Genomic DNA, 20915 nt, shown 5'->3' with positions numbered 1-20915 from the left:
CACCCCCCTCTGTACTCCCCAGCCGGCAGGCCCAGTGGTCCCCAGCTGCAGCATTGGCAGGGAACAGGGCAGGCTGGGACTGCCTGGCTGTGCTTCTCCGCTGCTGCTGAGGGGCCAGGGATCCCTGCTCCTGGCACTGGGTCCCCTTGGCTGGGGGAAGAGATGGGTACAGGCCAGAGCAAGGGTGGGACGGGGGCAGGGAGCAGTAGGGCCTGGGGCAGTTTGAGACCCTTTCAGCACTTGCCTCAGCAATGAGCATGTGGCCAGTGCCCCCCTGGAGGGCGCCCACCAGGCGCTCACGGCCACCTTGGGCCAGGGCAGTGCGGGGTGAGGGCGATGGGGCTGGGAGTGGAGTCGTCTCTCTGCAGCCAGGCTCAGGTTGCGGCTTTTATTGGTGCGAGCGACTACAAAACACACACGCGGGGCTCAGCAAAGCAGGTTTGCGGCTCGGCCTGCAGGGAACGAGCCTCCCTGAGCCATGCGGCCCAGTCCTGGCCTCCAGCGGCGGCGCTCGGGGAGCTGGGATCTGCTGCTGGCAGCCAGCAGCCAGCTCAGCAGTAAGGCAGGGAACCCAGCATAGCCAGGGCTTCAGCCTCTCCAGCGGATAGGAATGGCAGCGCCGATGGCCGTAGTCCAGCCTGGGAACCAGAACTTCTGCTTCCTTCCGCGCCTCCGTGGCTGCGGGCTCCGCCGCACCCTCACCGCCTGAAACGCACACGAAAGGGCACCTCACTGAGGGCCAGAGCAGGGCCATGGGGGGAGCAGCGCCAGCCCCGGGGGGGGGGAGGGGGCAGAGCAGCACCAGCCTTGGGGCCAGGGAAGAGGGGCAATGCAGCATCTCCTTGGGGCAGAGAGGCGCTGTCCCCGGGGGAGGGGCAGAGCAGCAGCAACGAAGGGGGGCGGGAGCAGAGCTGCGGCGGCCCTGGGTGTGGGGGGAACCCTGCTGTTCCTCCTGCACCCCCACTCTGCCCCCATTGCACCTCCCCCCAGCCCCTCCCCCAAGCAATGCGACTCGGGGTTACCAGCTGCGGGGGATTGCTTGGGGCCAGCAGCTGAGGTGATGCCTCCCTGCCTGCAGTTGCAGCAGCAGCAGGAAGTGGAGCAACCCAGCCCCAGCCGCCCGGCTCAGGGAGCAGGGGGCCTGGGCCCCGGGGGGCCCTGTTGCCCAGCATTGCCGTGGAGCTCCCCAGCTGGGAAAGGACAGAGCAGAGCAGGCTGGGTCTTGGCCCCTCCACGTCTCACGGCAGGTGAGGCTCAGCACAACCGCTGCTGCCAGCACCGGGTGCCCAGGCACAGGGCTCTGGGTTGCTACCCCAAACTTTCCTACGGAGGCAACAGCTCTGAGCTGGAGTGCCCCACAGCGCAGGCACCAGCCTGCTCCAGGCTGGCAACAGGGAGAGCCTGTTTGCAGGTCCCAGCCCAGCCAGGCTGCAGCCATGAGCCCAGGTGAAGCGTAGGACCTGTCTGTCCCCAGCAGCCTCAGGCCAGAATCCCCTTTGCTGTGGTCCCAGCTGCGCCCCCTCCCTCCCCTCCCCGGAGAGACGCCAGGGCCCAGGGGACCGAGCCCACACCTCTGCTGGGCCCGGGTCCCTTCTCTAGCACAGTGGGCCCTGCCCTGCCCTGCCCAGCAGCAGAGTTCCTGGCATTTAGAGGTCCGGGGGCACAGCAGGAATCTGCCAGAGATACGAGCAGGAGGGAGGAAGAGTGCCCATTACCTCGCCTTTCCCTCACCCCAGCAAACTTTCAACAGCCCAGGGACCAAGGGCGAGTTACCTTGCGGGGGGAGGGAGATGATGCTCATGGGGGGCGGGGGCCGTGTCTCACACTCCCCCTGCTCTTCCTGGGCAGGATTTTCCCCCTTGTTTTCCCTCCATCGTCCCTTGCCTCCTGCCCCCAGCGCTCAGGCCTGAGCTCACGTTTCTGGCTCTGAAGGGACCCCCTTTGCCCAGAGCTGGGCAGGGGTCTGTAAGGAATCTCCCCCGGCGCAGGGGCATGTGCGGTAGGCTGCAGAGCCCCTGGGTGGGGAGATGGACTTCCCAGAGCAGCACAGGAGGAAGGGATCCTGGAGGGGGGGCTGGCATGAGGCAAAGAGGCTCCCTGCAGAGATGTGCTCAGGGCCCCGGGTGCAGGACTCACCAGTGGCCGCTCTTGGGCTCCATCCACGTGGCCTGGTACCCCGTCATGCACTGCCACCGCCCCCGGACCCTCCGCGCCCAGCGGCTGCTGCAGGGCAGCCCCAGCCAGCGCCAGAACCACCAGCAGCACCAGCCACAGGCACCTCATGGTCCCCTCAGGCTGTGTCTCCTTGCAGGACTCTCAGGCTCTGCCACCAGCTCCCCTGGGAGAGGGGCCTCGGCCTCGTGTGGGGCTGGCAGGTTGGGAGAGCGGGAGGGTTTTAAGCAATGCTGCTCTGCTGAGAATCTCTCTCCTGCCCCAGGAAACAGGAAGGGGCTTGTCACAATCCTGTGAAATCCCCTCCATTTCCTCATCACGTAGAGCCCGGAGCAACTGTCAGTTACCAGCAGTGACCAGGGCCTCTGCCAGGAACTGGCCTTGGCTGGGTTTCGTACAGTGCACAGGCAGCACATGAAACGTAGCAGCTTACGCAACATTCGGGCACTACCAGTACACTGGATCCTGCCTTTCCAGCAGGCCTGCATCCGACCCGACTGTGCCACCCCACCCGGCACATCGGCTGTCACTGACCTCTTCCCTCTTTGTCCTCCGACAGGCAGAAGCATCCACTTTCGCAGCTTACAGCCTGGACTGGACAGCAGGGGGCACAATTAGAATACCCTAGGCAACCATGAAGATTCAGCTTAAGAGCGGTACAGAGGGGCCTTTAATATCCAGATCACTGGCCAACGCATGGCCACGTCCAAGGGAGTGGAAGTCACCGATAGGTGGATGACTGAGACTGCCTAAGCAAACTGAATTGGAAGCGGGGGGGGCTCAGTGAATTTCTCCAAAAACAAATGGCTACAGCCCAAGGACACTCTAGGTAATTCTCTTTGGAAGACGTCACCAGGTGGAATTGTTTCTCGATGTGCGAGCAAGTTTTCTCCCTTGGGAAGACATGCTGTGTTTTATGTGATGTGAGCCCAGGGGACAGCAACCCCCTGCCCGGCTGCCAAGAGTGGCACGTGAGCTGATTTTCATCGGCACGGGAAGTGAAAGCCCCCACACGGCCAGGTCCTTGCTCAAAGCCATGTGGATTAACAACAGACCAGCTAAAGCTACCAGCCACCACCTGACCAGTAAAGCTCTGCACCTTCATTTATTTATTAATGAAGCTGTTGTAAGTAGGACTGTTAGTGACTTTAACACATATCACCAGCGCTGGGAACGTACATAGAGGTCAAAAGGTCACATTTCGGCCCTTCGCCTTGGAAAGGTTGTTGACCCTAGTGCTAGGGAACAGCCGGAGAGTTTGCTCTCTGGTATGGATTCTGATTAAGCCAGCTGTGAGAGCAGAGGTGCTCCTTGAGTGCCAGCCAGATTCCAGAGAAGGGACTGCCTCCAGGCTCTTCGACCAGCTCCATTTCACACGTGGGTAAATAAACCAAGTCACGCTTAGAAAATGCCCAAATTGTCACTGACTCCCGCTCCACTGGGAAGCCAACCTGCACAGTCCCAGGCAGCTGCTACCGCTCATCCCCATCGTCACCTGAAAGGGCACCAGCACTTTGAGATCCTTGCACTAAAGGCCCCAAGAAGCACTTCAGTGTTTCACAAATATCAACCATCAAAACAACCACAAAGTTGGAGACATCTGTCGCTGAACTGGTCCCTTCTGGTGTGCTGAGCGTCACCACACACAACAACTCCAGCCAGTGTGTGCAGAATACCCTCCCCTTATCCCTTTGTGCCCATTGAATTCCAGGGGTGAGGTAGGTAGCTGGCTAGAGTATAGTTACCAGTGTGGGAACTTAGCCGAGATTTTGCCTTCAGTGGCCCCATCTTTTGTAAGTGTAGGGGGAATAATATGAATCATACTTAAATCCCTCTCCCAGAATGCAGGTGAGGCTGTTTTCAGGAACCCGAGAGAAAGCTCTCCAGCTGCAAAGCCATTTCAGGATTCTTCTGTACAAGTCATTGGCCTCTTCTTACCTTCAGCAAAGTCTCCATGAATGAGCGGTCCCACCCCTCCTCTACTTATGGATCCAAAGCTCACCAGCCCCTCCAATTTGCAACAACCTTTGCATATCACACTTACGCTGTGTGCTCAGTTGCACTGCAGGAGATATAAAAGGGGTCAGAGGAGCGGATCTATATGCTCCTACTCCCTCTGCACGGAAACACTGTCTGCACTGACCTAGGAAAGTGTTCACACTGCCCTTAAATATGGCTTGAGTGAGAAAGATGATCTGTTCTGCCCTGGTGAGTGTCAGGTAGGAGCCACCATTCTCATGTGACATTCCCAGCGACGATCACTATGCACAAGGCTTTTCTTCTGGCTGGGGGGTGTTGCAGCTGCCACTCACAAGCCGTTTGCTCCTTTCAACTGAGCCGGTGCTTTATCTAAAATCTTTTATTTCATCAAAGGGCCAAAAAAAGTCCACTGGACATCCTTCCCTACCCCCACCCACCCTCCACCCCAAAGCAGGTACTGCAGTGATCATCCCCTGCAGAGCTGAGAGGAGAAAGCCAGACCTGCTCGGAATGTGGTGCTCGGAACGCACACAGCACCGACATCCCCGTGTGAACCGCTCCCACCAAGCAAGCCGTGTGCTCGTGGTTGCAGAAGGGACTGAAGGGCTCCACAGATCTGCCCATAGGAAACACCCCAGGTGAAATGTGACTAAAACATTCAAGTCTCCAAGAGAGGTTTCCCTTTATCCAAGTCCAAGGGAGAGACAGATGCTGTTAGTGAAGGATAACAAGACCCATCTGACAAGACCCAATGAGTTTGCACACTGAGGCAGCCCCCCAGATCTCCTTAATCTGAATCACTTCCTTCTTGCTTTGCTGACTCAACAACCGATGCCAGTTCTTCCTCTTGGCCTCGCAATCGCTCCCCTGTGCAAGAACAGAAAAGACCGTCAGTCGTCATTGTGTAACCAGATTTTAATGGCACGTGAAGAGGGATGAGCTGAGCTGAGCTGAGCTGTGCTACTCACACCGCCAAAAGGCCCGCCAATCCAGCCAGCCAGCCCCCCATGAGCCACTGACACTGGATTGGCTCAAGTCCGGTTATTTCTAGAGAGGATGGGAGTATCACCCCTTTGACTGGGGGAATCTGTCTTTCACTGCAAATCTTACACCACTGTAGCCTCGGGGCATATCCCATAGACATGTCTGCAGGCCTACAGTGGGCAGAAATATTACCCCCTTCCTGAATCAGCCATCCATCCATCAGGAAAACAATCAAGGGGAACTAACAATGAAGATAGATCCTGCAAGGTCTTGACTGGAAGAAAGACCTTACTTATGCCATGCTTTGTGGATCAACGTATTCTGGGTGGCCACCTGCCAGTGGGAGGTAGTATTACTCATATGAACGGCCCCACTGGGGCACACCAAAGGTCCATCTAGCCCAGGATCCTGTCTTCCAACAGTGACCAATGCCAGGCGTCCCAGAGGGAACGAACAGAACAGGCAATGATTATGTGATCAATCCCTGTTGCCTATTGTTAGCTTCTGGCAAATAGAGGTCGGGGCACCATCCGTGGCTGTTCTGGCTAATTGATGGATTATCCTCCAGCGACTGAATTAGTTCCTCTTAGAGCCCTTTTCTAATCTTGGCCTTCACTCAAGAGGTCTCTCCAATGCCCCTATGGAGAGGGCATTCCGGACTCTTTTTCCATGGCCTTCGGTTGTACAATATCCTGCTGAGCACCACTGGGTTTGCGTGGGAGATCACTGAGCCATTGGATTGGAAGAGCAGTCCAGACTCATAGCAGAACAGGAGCAAATTTCACCAGCTGTCCCGACAGAACTGGCAGAAGAGCTCCAGCTCTCTACACGTCTCACAAGCCTAAAGCTCCATCTGCTCATTTTCACTCATGTTGGGTTGTCTTTACTGTTGCTTTCAAGACCGACAACAAAATGGGGTGCAACCCTAAGCTCCCCTCTATTCACACCCTACACTGGGATGAGAAACCTCTGGACTGCAGTTCTGGATCCAGAACCTGAGGGCTGGGGCTCCCCACCCCAGCACCTGGCCTGCAATGGGGTGGGGAGCCCTGAGCCTCACGGGCTGGAGTCGGGTAAGCTGGCGCCAGATCCAGCCCAAGGGTTCTGCCTGTTGGCCGTAGGAAGCAGCTCCGCCACCACCGCTCCTCCTCCCCCTCCCTGGCTAGGGGACGGCAGTGTAGTGCTACATGGAGAGGGCCTTTCCTCTCCGCTCTGATTGGCGAGAATTCCAGCCAATCAAAACAGCAGCGGGCGACGGGGGCGGCTTTGTCTGGGAACGCTGGAGAAAAGCCTCCCCAGGGCACTTTTTGTCACCTCTGACATTCACCCAGCAGGGACAGGGGGCAGTGGGATGTGGAGTTTGACTGAGCGTGTCCCCCAAGCAGGAAGCACAAGCAGCAGACACATTCTCAACACTCGTGGTTTTAACCAGAGATAGGAAAAGTCCCCCAAAAGTCACTTGAATAAAAATAGATTAAGTAAAAGTCGCAGTGTCCATCTGGAAAACTACTTGAGTAAAAGTGCATGTGTGTTGTGACTTATTTTTACTTAAGTGTCCAGAAGTAAGAAGCCACCAATATATGGAAATCCTTGAATCCTTCTGGATACTTGAATACAATCATAATGTGGCACTTTCCAGTTTACTCAAGTATTTTTCCAGGTGGCCTTTTTTGTTTTTTTAAAACTTTTACTTAATTACATTTTCCCAAAGAAGCTGTAATATTTACTCAAGTAACTTTTTGGGTACCTTTTCCACCTCTGGTTTTAATTCAAGCAGGAACAACCTCCCCCCTTGTCTGATTTGGACCCAGAAGCATGACACTAATGATCAACAATATTTACTGCCTGAAAACAAGGCCATCGTTTTCAAAGATAAATATATAGGCATGTAAGTAAGTAGCCTGCTTCATAAAGGGTGGCGATCCCCACAGATCCAGCAGAGCTCAGGAACAGCTGCCAGCAGCCCTTAGGCAGATGCATACACATCAATTTGAAAGCCTAACTTTCACCTCCTGCCTTCGAAAAGCCGTAGCCTGGCTCCTTCCAAGTCTATAACCATTTCCACGGCTCCTGCCGGGTTGCCCCCATAGCAGCAGTGCACTTACTTATCAGTTCAGCGATTGCCCTCTGCGTTCTCTTCTCCAGCTTTTCCAGCTTCTTGGCCACATCTCGCTTTAAATCCCTGGGGCAGATGGCAGTAATTTAGCAGAAAACCCAAACCCATGGGAACACACAGACAGGAACAAGCAGCCAATGAGCCCAAATGAAAGGGCCCACGTGTCTATGTAGAGCCATCCCGGGGCCTGAGAGGACGAACAGCCAGAGAAACATGGCCTCTGCATTATAAGCTCCTTGGGGAAGAGACTGTGTCTTACAGGGCAGGCTGCTAACACTTCAATCCTCACCATCCTCAGCCTGGGGGCAAGGGACGTGGGGCACAGTGAGATGGGGCATCCCTGCAGCTGTGTTCCCTAAACACAGGACTATCCTATGGGGTGCAGTGTCTGGGACAACACCCCCTCTGCTCCCACCCCACCCTTTCCCCCAAGCCTCTGTCCCTGCTGCTCTGCCTGTCCTCAGTCTCTGTCCCTTCCTCCCCCAAGTGATGCCAGGAGCCAGCAAAGTGAGACAGAGCACGGCCTGCCGTGCTGCTGCCAGCCCATGGGCTACTCAGGCCTCATGTCCGCCTAAAACACAGGGCCTGATGCAAGCCCCCTGAAGCATCCAATGGACGGGATGTTTCTGCCCAAACACCACTGCCTTAAAACTGGGATTAGCTGGGAAGAGAGCAAAAAGTGCCAGCTTCCGGGGGCGGGGGGATATCACCTTGCTGGGAGAGGAAGGGGAAGGAGGAAATCCCCCACCTCTGCCCCCTCCCTGGGCAATTCTCGCCCTTCCTCTAAACTGCGAGAAGCGCCACTGTCGATACCAAGGACTTCCTGAGACTCCCGGTGGCCCCTGATGCTCCACAGGCCCCACCACTTACATCAGTCCTGCCTCAACACCCGTCCCCAGGGACCCGTGTGACACAGTGACAGTGGAACTCCGAGAGGCCAACTCACCGACCCAGCACAAAACATCCCACACTCAGCTAATGAGGACCCCAGGGCAGACGAGGTCTAACGCACCCAAACCTGAGCTGCTGCCTAGGCCTGTGCCATTGGGGATGTGTCTGTCGGGGCTCAGAACAGGAGGCTGTGAAACCCCAGCTGAGGCGCATAACGTGCCACGCCCTTCGGAGTCCCTCAGAACCCCCTCTTTGAGCAGAGATGCTCACAGCTAGAGAGACTCAGGAAGTGACGTATTCCTTGGCTTATTATCCCATGCACACCGCTCCAGCCCTGCGCGTGAGGCATTCCTGCCTACGTGCTGAACTCAAGGTGCTGTCAGGTCGCGTCATTCACTACCTGTTTCTACAGTGTGTACCATGCTAGCCAGGCCTCCATGTGCAGCCCCCGTGCAGGGAAACAAGCTTCGCCACACCCCTTCATCACTAGTCAAATATAAACGAATCAAATTGTGCCCACCCTCTTTAGCACCTCTCCCATCTAGCCAATCCTGAGAGTCTTCTCTCTAGGACAGAGCGCCGCTGAAATGGGGGAGAAGGGGGGCTGCAAGGAGGTGGCATGCACCATCACCTGCTGCTGATGTGCTCATGGGAGTGACCTGGAGAACTGGCCAGGTGAACCCTCCCTCAACATGCCATGGTCTTAACCCACAACCAAAGGAAGTGAGGGGTGCTCTGTCCTGGTCTGGGAGAGGACACCCAGCCAGAGCCACACTGGCCTACCCCGGGGGACAGGGGGCTGCCAAGAGCCAGGCTTGCCAGGCCTGCTGTCCTGGGTCCAGGAAGAGAAGGGAAATTGGTTTCCATCACTTCCCCTGCCACCAAGTTCCACACCAACTTGCAGAGAGATCCCTCCTTGCAGAAGCTGAGGGACCTGGCTGGCCTCAGGCCTGCCTGGCCCAGCCCAACCCCTGGGTGGGGAGCTGCAGGGAGAGATTCCTGTGGGAGAAGGGATTCCCACAGGGAAAGTGCAGTTGTGGGGGATCCAGAGGCAGCTAATTTCATTAAGTTCTTCTGCAGTCTAGCGTTAGTGGTGTCGTGGGGATTTCAGTCTCGGGGGGTAGCCGTATTAGTCAGTAGTGTCACAAAAAACAAGCAGTCCTGTAGCACCCATGAAAGCTCATTTCCTAACAAATAAAACTGTTTGTCTTTTAGATGCTCCAGGACTGCTCATTTTTTGTGGGGGTTTTAGTTCTTCCCTTTCAAAACTGTCCTGCACTTGGCTCTCACTGCTGGGACGTTTCCGTTGATACTCAGCGCGCGCGCACACACACACACACACACACACACACACACACACACACACACACACACACACACACACACACACACACACACACCCCCCCCCCCCCGGATTAAAGCGAAACAAGCTGATTCCTAACACTTACCAATCTGGTTTTCTGGGGGCAAGGTTTGCCAAATCCTAAGGAGAAAGGAACAAAGGAATTCTCACTAAAAGCCAAGCTAATAGAATGAAAAAGAGTGAACTTATCAGTGTGCACAGCTATATTGCAAAGCAGGCACTGACGATGAGACACATACCACTTCCTCAATGATAGGCTCTGGCTTCGCTGCTTGCAGTTGGTCTTTCACTTTATCTTCCACTAGAGGGAACAACAGAACAATAAATGTTACCAAAAGTGTAACGGAGAGGGAGCCGTGCTAGTCTATACACTAGCAAAACAGTCAAGTAGCACTTTAAAGACTAGCAAAATAGTTTATTAGGTGAGCTTTCGTGGGACAGACCCACTTCTTCAGACCATAGCCGGACCAGACCAGACTCCATATTTAAGGCACAGAGAACCAAAAACAGTAAGCAAGGAGGACAAATCAGAAAAAAATAATCAAGATGAGCAAATCAGAGAGCGGAGGGGTGGCGGGGGGGGGTGTCAAGAATTAGATTAAGCCAAGTATGCAGATGAGCTCCTATAGTGACTCAAAGTTCCCCTCCTGGTTTAAACCATCTGTTAATGCGCCAAATTTGAATCTAAAGCTTTTACATTCAAATTTGGAGCATTAACACATGGTTTAAACCGGGACAGGAACTTTCTGAGTCACTATAGGGGCTCGTCTGCTTACTTGGCTTAATCTGATTCTTGACCTCCCTCCCCCCACCCCTCCACTCTCTGATTTGCTCACCTTGATTATCTTTTTCTGATTTGTCCTCCTTGCTTACTGTTTTTGGTTCTCTGTGCCTTAAATATTGAGTCTGGTCTGGTCTGGCTATGGTCTGAAAAAGTGGGTCTGTCCCACGAAAGCTCACCTAACAAACTATTTTGCTAGTCTTTAAAGTGCTACTTGACTGCTTTTTGTTTTAAATGTTACCAGAGTGACTCTCGTGAGGATAGAAGTGACAGGTGCTTCACTTCCATCAACTGGAACGTAAAAAACTTGTACAAAATTTAACCCTAACAGAGACACTCAGAAGTAGAAAAAGAACCCTAAAAGTTACTTGAGTAAAATTATAGCTGCTTTTAAGGGTGGGGGGGCATACTTAAATACAAGTAACTAGTGTCCCTCTGGAAAACTAGAGGAGAAAAAGTACACACACACACCTTACACCTAGATTGTATTTGAGTATCCAAAAGTGAAAGCAGCTGCTCGGATACTCAAGTAACTTTTTGGGTACTTTTTCCACCTCTGGACATACTTTAGAAACTACTGCAGAAGAATTTTATTCCTCTGGAGCTTTTGCGACCCAAACATTGCATTTAGATGTAAAACTGACATTGTCTGAACAGAGAAAGAATACAAGACATGAAGAGCAGCAGAACAAAAGTCAAGTGGACTCAAATTATATTTTAATAACCTCTGCTGCTGCTAACACTGGGAAAGGAATGAATTTGTTCACAATATATGACTTAAGCTGACCATGCTAATTTCAAGCATGCAATGGTGCTTAGGATCGAGCCTTTCTTAAGGCATAGCACTTCCTAGAGCAGTGGTTCTCAACTTATACTAGGGACTGGCTTGCTGCCTTCCAAAACTGCCCCAAGATCATCTCAGGGACAGGACCCAGTCCCTGGACTGATCCTGGAGAAACACTGTCCGAGCGCACTGGCAGAGCCCCACACGAGGAAGCACTAACACATGCCACTTCTAATAAATAGCCCCAAATATGTAAATGTAAATTCCCAGTGCCTCATTAGCATAGGGTCACATGATTTGGAGTCCTGCCGAAACTCTTCCGGACTCCAAACAGTGCGTAGAATTGCGGCCCCAGGGGATCTTCCGCAAGGAAGTCCTCCTTCCAGAGGCCCCTTCTTCCCGAAAATTTTTAGGAAGAAGGGGCCTCCAGAAGGAGGACTTCCTTCCAGAAGATCCCCTGGGGCTGCACTTCTGCACGCTGTTTGGAGTCCGGAAGAGCTTCTGCCGGACTCCAAATCATGTGACTCTATGCTAATGAGATTCAGGGAATTTACATATGTGCCTCATGAGCATATTTTGGGCCATTCATTAGCATGGCACTTTTGGAGAAAGTGGCATGTGTAGAAACAGCCAAGATGACTGGTAAACTTTATTCCCCACTACTACTTTACTCAGATAATCATGGGAGTCTTCCCACTCCACAGCTCTACGTCATCTTACTTTAAAACTCCTTATTTGTAATTCTTTACATTATCCATCCCAGAACTCGGATCTACACACAGTGTATAAGACCACTTTCCCTCCTGCAATGGGCACAGCCACACTGAGAATGAAATCCCCTATCCAGCAGAGCTCTGAACTCGGCAAAGTACCCAAACTACTTTAAAATCTCTGCTTGAAAACTAACGTAAAGCCCCACATGGAACAAGAGACAAGGAGAAACCAGTGGCAGAGGTCTCTCTTTCTGCCCAGACACTGCAAGAGGGAGAGGCCTGAACACTCAGAGCACAGGTATATTTACTGGTGGATGCAATTCTAGGCTTGAGAATGCCATTTCTATCACATGCCCTTTCCGCTCAGGAGCTGAAAAAGCAGTACCGTAGATAACCACTGCAGAGTGGGAAACTCAAATATTAGCCTCTTGATTTAATACGGGTCCATTCTGAGCTTTCCTGGATGGTCCTCGCCGGGGATGAACAGCTTTGAACGATGCACACAATAACAAGGAAAAGATAGTTATGAGAATGGAGCTGAGTGGTGGAAACGGAAGGCAGGGCAGAGCCTTGGCAACCCGGTCCAGGCTAGGGTTATAATAAGGTTAGATGCAGATTCTGCGTAGAGCGTGGCTCAGTTGTAGATACAAACAGGAGCCCTCTCTATCCCGCGACATCATGCCATGAGAAGGGATGACTGGCAGTGGAGAGACCCTCTGCATTTTATTACCTGGCCTCGTAAGTCAAACTAATTTACTCCCCTTTCTGGCTCTCAGTAGTAATACACTCAAACCTCCCCAGCTGCAATTTAAGCCCACTGCTTCTTAACTGTCATCAAAGGTTAAGGAGGATAATTTTCTTCCTCCTCTTCGTAATACCCATTAGGTACTTGAAGGTTGATATCATGTCCCCTCTCAGCCGGCTGTTTTCCAAACTAAACAAACCCAATCCTTTTCAGCTTCTCTCATAGGTCATATTTTCTAGACCTTTAATCATTGTAGTTACTCTTCTCTAGAGCCTTTCCAATTTCTCCACATCTTTCCTGAAATGTGGGACCCAGAACTGGACACAGTCCTCCAACTGAGGGTTGATCAGTGCAGTGCGAAAGAATGACCTCTCGTGTCTTGCTCACATTGCTGCTGTTAATGCATCCCAGAATCACATTTGCTTTTTTGCCACAGCGTCACTGTTGACTCATACTCAGCATGTGGAATAGTAACAGGGAGGTAGCTGTGTTAGCCTGTATTCCAACAAAACAAAGCAGTTCTGCTACTCAGCTTGTGGTCTTCTTCTTTTGGTGTTGGTAGAGGGGGATCTAACGAGTCAGACTGATGCTCATTGGTGTGTTGGAACCCACATGGCCCCACAGTAGGCTAACACTTTTATGGCCAACTTAGAACAATGATTCCTTAGCCCTCGTCCCATTACTCCTCCTTTACTTATGATACAATGACATCTTTATCATTTGGACCCATAGTAAAGAGACTCTGGAAGAGTTCCACAGAGATTTTAACAACCTGCACCACACCATCACATTATATATGTCATTATGTGCCAACAATGCCCTGCCACTATGTACGTTGGACAGACTGGGCAAAACCTTCACCAAAGAATAAAATGACACAGAGCAGACATCAGGAAACTCAATACACATAAGCTGGCCAGTGAACACTTCAATGGAGTGGGCCATTCTGTTTAAGACCTGAGAATTTGTGCCTTAGAGCACAGAGAATTTAAAAGCAGATTAGAGGGAGAAATTTGTGAGCTGGAATTCATATTCAAATTCAACACCTTAACACATGGTATGAACCGAGACATCAATTCCCTCACGCATTACAAGGACTGCTTCCCTTCCTTCGATGCCCGTAATTATCTCAGACAAGACAATTAACATCTCCCACCCCTCACTCCCCCTCCTTCAATCCTATTTGATTTGTCAGTTTGCAATTTTTTTTGGTCCTCTGTACTTATGTCAGTCTGTACTGGAAATGAGATTGATCTGATGAAGTGGGTCTGTCCCAAGAAAGCTCATCACCGAATAAATAATTTTGTTAGTCTTTAAAGTGCTACATTTCTGCTATTCAGCTTGTGGCCCACTATGACCCCTAGATCCTTTTCTGCACTGCTCCATCCTAGGGAGTCCCTTCCCACTTTGTTTGTGTGAAAGCAGCTGAACTGATCACCGTGGACGGTGAAGTACTTTGCCTCAAGGACAGGGTACCCGCAAGCCCAGTTGCCTCCACATTGCCCTATTTGGAAAGGCCACTTCTGCTAGTGGTGTAGCAGGAACACTTCAGTCCTTAGCCTCTGCCCTAGCAGCCCGCAAGAGCCCAGTTAGTCTTGTTCTAGAGCCTTTCCATTTGGCCCTGAGCAGAGATCCACCATACCCATTTGCTGGCCACCAAAGAACTGTCCACCAGTTCAGTAGATGACCTTTGCTGCCTTCGAAATGGTGACCTGGAAGTGAAAGTTTCCATGTCGGCAGTTCTCTCCATCATTCAAAAAACTATTGCAGGCCTGCCATGATCCTGTTTTTTCTCTCCAATTGATTATGAAGCTAGACGGTGCTGGACAGCTACCTGGTGGTCTGGGAACTTAAAACAAGCTGTGCTTCCTGCTCTGAAGAGGCGAGTCTAAACAAGTCTCTGTTCCATACCTACATTGCCATTGGGCCTCCTATGGTCTGTCCAAACTTGGTCTAACTGAGCTGTCTGGTAGCCGGTGCCCAGTTGGGGGTACTTGAGTGGTCCAGAGGGTGAACTATAATATTTTTCCCAGTAGTATCAGAGAAAGAAGCAAATAATGTCCATATCCTAGAAACCATCCAAGTGTGGCAGTGGAGCAGACCCACATAAGCTAGACTGGTTCATTTTTTAGACTTCATATAAGCCCCTCCACCAGACTGTGCTGATTACTACAGGGAAATAAGCAGTCAGGACTACAGAGACTGGAAAAAACAATATGGTTTCACCTCCCAGCAGATTTAAATACCAAGCCACTTACGCTTACGTCTCCAAAGAACAGGGTCAGAAGCATCCCAACAGGGTAATGGAGCCTTCCTCCTCTAGCTCTGGGGTTTGACTCCAGCTTGGGGTGGAAGTGATGGAAAGGGCATCCCTACGTACTGATAGTTCAGTGGCCTGTGTGAAATGAGCCTGTAAGGCTCAGATCCAACTCTGTTAAATCGGAGTCTGTGTTGGTCACCACCAGGCTCCTCTTGAGCGGCTGGGCAGGTATACCAAGGGTTGAAGCAGCATGGTGCCCGCCCTCCAGTTGTGGTGCCCTCGAGGGGAGCACTGAGGCACATCAGTGTATTAGCTAGGAGGAGACTGCACTGTCGCTGCCCTTGTTGAACCTTTTCTTTGGGTTGTCAACATCGGGCCAAAGGTTAAGGATGGGCATAGTGGGTCAGATCACAGGTCCAATTAGCCCAGTACCCTGTCTTCGAACAGGCGCTAAAGCCAGGTGCCACAGAGGGAATAAACAGAACAGGTAGTCATCAAATGACCCATCCACTGTTGCCCATTCCCAGAGTCTGATAAACAGGGAGTAGGGACACCATCTCTGCCTGTCCTGGCTAATAGCTGTTGATAGACCTATCCTCCATGAATTCATCTAGTTCTTGTTAAAGTCTTGGCCTTTATAACATACTCTGGCAAAGAGTTCCACAAGCTGGCTGTGCGTTTATTCAGTTTAAACCTGCTGCCTATTCATTTCTTTTGGTGATCCCTAGCTTTTAGGTTCTGACTTGGAGTAAGTAATACCTATCTACTTTATCCACACCAGGCATGATTTTATTTTCCTCTACCATATCCCTCCCTTAATCTCTTTTGCAAGCCGAAAAGACCCAGTCTTATTACTCTCTCTTCATACAGAAGCTGTTCCTTGACCCAACCATTTTTGTTGCCCTTTTCTGAAAAACTTTTCCAACTACAATCTTAGCTTTTTTGAGAGGGGGCAACTGGATCGCCATATAGTCTTCAGGATGTGGGCATGCCATGGATTTCTACAGTGGCAGTATGATATTTTCAGTCTGATTTATCTGTAATTTTTTTTAATGATTCCCCACACGCCATCTACTTTTTGGAATGCCACAACCACATGAAGTGGATGTTTTCAGAGAATTGCCCACTATGATCCCAAGATCTCTTTCTTTAATGGTAACAGGCAATTTAGACACCATCATTTTACAGGTGCATTTGGGATTATGTTTTCCGACGTGCATTATTTAGCATTTATCAACATTAAATTTTATCTGCCCTTTTGTTGTTCTTTCATCTCCTCTTGAGAGATCCATTTGTAGCTCTTCACATTCTGCTTTGGACTTACCTATCTTGAGCAGTCTTGTATCATCTGCAAATTTTGCCACCTCACTGTTTACTCTCTTTTCCAGATCATTTATGACTGTGTTGAATAGAACTGGGTTTGGTACAGACCCCTGGATAACACCACTATTTACTTCCATCCATTCAGAAAACTGACCATTTATACCTACTCTTTCTTTAACCAGTTACCCACCATGACAGTGTTTTTCCTCTGATCCTAAGACAACTTAAAAGCCTTTAGTGAGAGAACTTGTTAAAGGCTTTTTAAAAAAAATCTACCCACATGAAACTCACTGGATTCCCCCTTGTCCATAGGCTTGTTGACTCAAACTTGGGCAGAAAGCCACAGACAGACCCATACATTACGTGTTTGATTTTCAGAGCAGCAGAGTTTTCTGGAAGTCATTGGCAGCTGCAGGGTCTCAGCCCCTCTGAAAACTGGGCCACACCGACTCAGGTACCTAACGTTAAGCAGCCACATGTGAAAATATTAGCCATAAGAGCTCAGGGCTTTCAATCTGGCACCATTCTCCAGCTTGCAAATCCTCTTATCCTTCATTAATGTAAAACAAAAATATCTATTTGTCTTGCTGTTAGCATGGCATTGCTAAACCCCTCACAGAAGAGACCTCTTTAAAACGTGCAGGAGTGGCAAAATTAGTTTTGAAAGGCTAAAGCAGAATAGTCTGGAGTAGAGGAGCTCTGGCTGTAATCAGAAATACACAGAGGATCCATGGAGCTCATCGGCAGGCAGAATCTCTTGGTTTGCTCTATTCTGAGAAGTGGCTTTTTCCCCACAGTGGTAATAGTGGGAAGTGGACAGAGCTGCCTTGAGTGATTAAGCTATGACTTAGATAATGGCCTAGAGAGCAAACTCCTAAAGTTTGTGGATACCAAGCTGGGAGGGGTGGCACATGCTCTGGAGGAAAAGATTATAATTCAAAAAGATCTGGATGAACTGGTAAAATGGCCTGAAGTAAATAGGATGAAGTTCAGTAAAGATAAATGCAAAGTGCTCCACTTAAGGAGGAATAATTAGCTGCACATGTACAAAATGGGAAAGGGCTGCCAGGGAAGGAGTACAGCAGAAGGGGATCTGGACGCATCATGGACCATAAGCTAAATATGAGGTGATAGAGTCCTTTTTTGCAAGTAAAGAGAACATCATTCTGGGGTGTATTAACAGGAGTTTTGTGAATCAGAAAAAAGAAGCAATTCTTCCTCTCTACTCTGGACCGATAAGGCCTCAGCTGGAGTACTGTGTCCAGTTCGGGGGGGGGGCGGGGGTGTCACATTTCAGGAAAGATATGGACAAGCTGGAAGAAGTCCAGAGAGGAGCAACAAAAATGATTAAAGGTCTAGAAAACATGACCTCTGAGCAGTGTTCCCTGGAAGCTGAGCGCTTGGACGGCTGCCCTAGAGAGACTCAGGTGCCGCCCAGCTGATTACCAGAGCGCCCACAGTCGGCAGCCTGTGTTTCTATTGGTGGTTCACATCTACATGTGCCCTGGCGCACCGAGCAAAATGTATTCTGCACAGGGATGATAAAAACTAGAGGAAACATTGCCTGTGAGGGAAGACTGGAAGAATTGGGTGTGTTTAGTCTCGAGATCCCTGTGATGGAGTGCGGGGTGTGTGTGAGAGTGTCAGGCTGGATGTGTGTGTGACATGCAGAGCAGCTCAAAGTGGCTCAGGATGATCCCCTGGGGCTGTAGCCTAAGACGGCAGGTAACACCTCTGACCTGAACAAAGAGCAGGGAGGAGCCGAGCGGGCTTTGGAATCGGAGGCGGCAGTTAGAGGCTGGGGGGGGAGAGAGAGTTGGAAGGGAGACAGCCTGTGGTGAGGGGGAAGATAGACCCCAGACGGGGCGCCCCTTGGGATCCTCTCCCCAAGATGGGTTGGAATGACGGTCTCTGCCGGCTGTACTGGCACCTTTGAACTGAGCTGTGCCTCTGTCCAATAATAGACTTCCCATTCTACCTGCTGAGTGAGAGTCACTCCTGTCTGCAGACGGGGTGCAGTGCTTGGGAACCCCTGAACCCCATCACAATCCGTTCCGGCTCTAGTATTCTATAATGGTTCTTTTTTGTTAAAAAAAAAAAAAAAAAAAAAAAAGAGGGTGGGCATCATTACAACCTTCCCATCTCTCCATGGCTCTCCCCCCAGCACCTACCTGAGGCTGGCTTGGCCTGAGGTACCTTCCTTTTCTTGAGTTCTTCGTCCTCAGGGACATAATTCCGCAGCTTGAGCTCCCTAGGAAATAAAGCAAGGCGAGTGTAAACATATGCACGTTCCCCCTCAACAGGTCACCACTTTCTTAACTGGCACGCACCGGGAAGGGAAAGAAATGCAGAAGCCAAAGTTCTCACTTTCTCTCCTCAATAAATAAGGAGAGAGATTCTGTACTGGATGGACGCAACTAAGGCTGCTTGCTCCTCAACATGAGGCATTTCAACAGGCCAGCCACCTGCTCAGACATTTTCTCTGGGGCAAACCATGCGTCAATAGGGAAGTCATGGCCATGGAGGGGCCAGTAGATTACAACATTGATACACATGAGATAACACTGACACAAATGGGGTTGACTCTCCCAACATGAAAGCCATAATGTGGCATAACTTCACTGCTGACCTGACCAAAGCCAATAAAGCCACACCACAGACCCCAAGTGTTGGCCTTAGATCAAGGTGCAAGAAGGTAATAGGGTATGTGAAGGTAAGAAATCAATTACAGGTTAATTAGAATTGAACAACTCATTTGCCTGCTATCCGAGGTGTTTATCCGACCCAGCTATCCTATACCCTAGCCGACCCAGCTATTTATGGAAGGTAAACTGCAAAGCACCAAGCAAAGATAATGCAGGGTGGATTTCTGTGCAGAGTTCTCCCACTGGGCTGCAGGTGTGGGGGAGATACTACATTCAGCACAGAACTGTGCATTCATGATCCCCTTTCCAGTTCTTTCCAGGCCAGGATGTGAAGCATTCCAGAAATGCTTATGAACTTCTCTCCTGTGGGTCCATTTTTTTATCCTTTTCATAATCTTTCCCTGGTTTCGGTCTATTATTTTTGGTGTTTCATTGCTCGTATAAGCCCTGACTCTGCACATACACAACTCTACTGGTATGTAAGTTGATTGCTTCAGTGGGATGACTGGGTACACCATCTCACACAGTAGTGATCCGTGGCTAGGGCTCCCTAGTTGCCCGAGGCAGATGAATAACAATAAAAAATGAGCATCTGCTTAAGCTTTTGCTAGATCAGGGCCTGGAAAGGCTAGATCTCAGAGCAGGGACCTCATCTCATGTGCCTGTACACACTGCTAACAACAGCTGGTGCTATATAACAGTATTTTAGCCCATAAGGCAAATTAAGAAGATTAAACTAATCTAACACTTGAGACTGGTTTATCAGCTCCAAATGCTCTAAAGCCTTCAATTGGTTTAAATTGTTAATGCATCTTTAAGGCTCTCAGTTTAAACTGCAAAATACATTAAAAACTGGGGGTGTGGGGAAGACAAGAGGACTAAAAGGGAACCAATCACATGGCTCTAAAACCCATTTCTGAAATGATGCACCGGAGAGTAATTCAAATCCAGAAATTCACACCTACCCTGCAATACCTAAAGGCTGCAGGCTCTTATATTTGTAATGGACCTTGAAATTAACTCACTTTTTCAACTTCTATGTGCTTGCATCAATTGTCGGAACTGCCCTGGAAAAGTATTTGACTGCTGCTGTGCAGTATATTGGACAAAACATTTTCCTCTAGATCCCATGCAAAACCTGAGAACCGTTTTTTTTTCCCCTTTTAAAAAAATGCCAGCGATGGAGTAATTTGACAGTTTTCAATTTTTAACAGCCAGTTTTAACAAGGAGGCCATTTCCCAAGTTATGTGAGGTATGCCACCATTGCCAAGTTTAACCTGAAATCATTCTTGTCACAGAAACAAGAGGCAGTATTTCACACTTGATAGTGAATGAATTCCTCCATTCAGCCAACAGTGCAGGGCTGCCAGCTCTGACACCAACAACCAACATCCTGTATTTTTAGTAGATATGAAACAGACCCCATTGAAACAGTCGCATTGCACAGATTCAAAGCATCAGCTTCTTTTGAAGTCTCACTTCTACTTTTGTTCGTACTTTGGTAGCATCAGGACCACCAATCGAGATCAAGGCCTCGCTGCATTAGTACTGCGTGCATAGTAAAATCCAGCCACCGTCCCCAAAGAGCTTACAATCTATGTAAACACAGCACGCAGAGGGCAAGAGAAAGAGGTACAGCATTACTTACCCGTCAACAGGAAAGATAATTATGGGGTTAAGGGTGCTAGTCTGGGACTTAAGAGACCCAGGCTCAATTCCCTGTTCTGCCACAGACTTCATGTGTTGTCCTTTGTGCCTCGGTTTCCCCAGTCCTTGTAAGGAGACTGGGGCGGATAAATTAGTTTGTGGTACTCAGATACCAGGGGCATGGGCCATATAACTATCTAAACCAACAGAAGCAGAACAGTGGCAACCAAGCCCCGGAGCAATTTAGTGACTCACCCAAGAAGTTTGTGGCACAGCCTGGAACTGAACCCAGATCTGAACTCTCCTCCCCACCCGCCAATTCTAACTTAACCCCAAGAAACCAACCAAATTTCCCACCACCGGGCAGAAGCTGTCGGACTCAGGTTGAGTAGAAGAAAGATTCCAGCAGAGACTCGCACAGGACTGAAATACAAGTGGAGGCCAAACATCTCTCCCTTTGTGTCCAGCGCAGGTCAGAGGTTATGGAGCTCACCGTTAAGCATGACAGTT

The 20915-nt window shown here is 50.3% G+C and overlaps 1 protein-coding gene and 1 long non-coding RNA gene across 2 annotated transcripts in view; both read right to left on the bottom strand.

Annotated features, from left to right (window-relative positions):
• Positions 1-374: 374 nt before the first annotated feature.
• Positions 375-2398, bottom strand: LOC142008966 (uncharacterized). The gene is made up of 2 exons (XR_012644283.1): positions 2137-2398; positions 375-705 (listed from the first exon to the last, which is right to left on the bottom strand). It is a non-coding gene; the product is annotated as an uncharacterized LOC142008966 (long non-coding RNA).
• Positions 2399-4587: 2189 nt separating this feature from the next.
• Positions 4588-20915, bottom strand: part of CCDC12 (coiled-coil domain containing 12) — a 77737-nt gene continuing 61409 nt past the window's right edge. The window contains exons 3-7 of the mRNA XM_074986350.1: positions 18284-18363; positions 9746-9807; positions 9592-9626; positions 7242-7318; positions 4588-5019 (exon numbers count right to left, since the gene is read on the bottom strand). Of these exons, the coding sequence (XP_074842451.1) occupies positions 4940-5019; positions 7242-7318; positions 9592-9626; positions 9746-9807; positions 18284-18363 (334 nt within the window). The 3' untranslated portion in view covers positions 4588-4939. The remainder of the gene's footprint in view (positions 5020-7241; positions 7319-9591; positions 9627-9745; positions 9808-18283; positions 18364-20915) is intronic.

The sequence above is a fragment of the Carettochelys insculpta genome, chromosome 2 (assembly GCF_033958435.1).
Source record: "Carettochelys insculpta isolate YL-2023 chromosome 2, ASM3395843v1, whole genome shotgun sequence".
Classification (NCBI taxonomy): domain Eukaryota; kingdom Metazoa; phylum Chordata; order Testudines; family Carettochelyidae; genus Carettochelys; species Carettochelys insculpta.
Note: the sequence above shows the minus strand (reverse complement) of the source record. Positions and strands in the feature narration are given on the sequence as shown.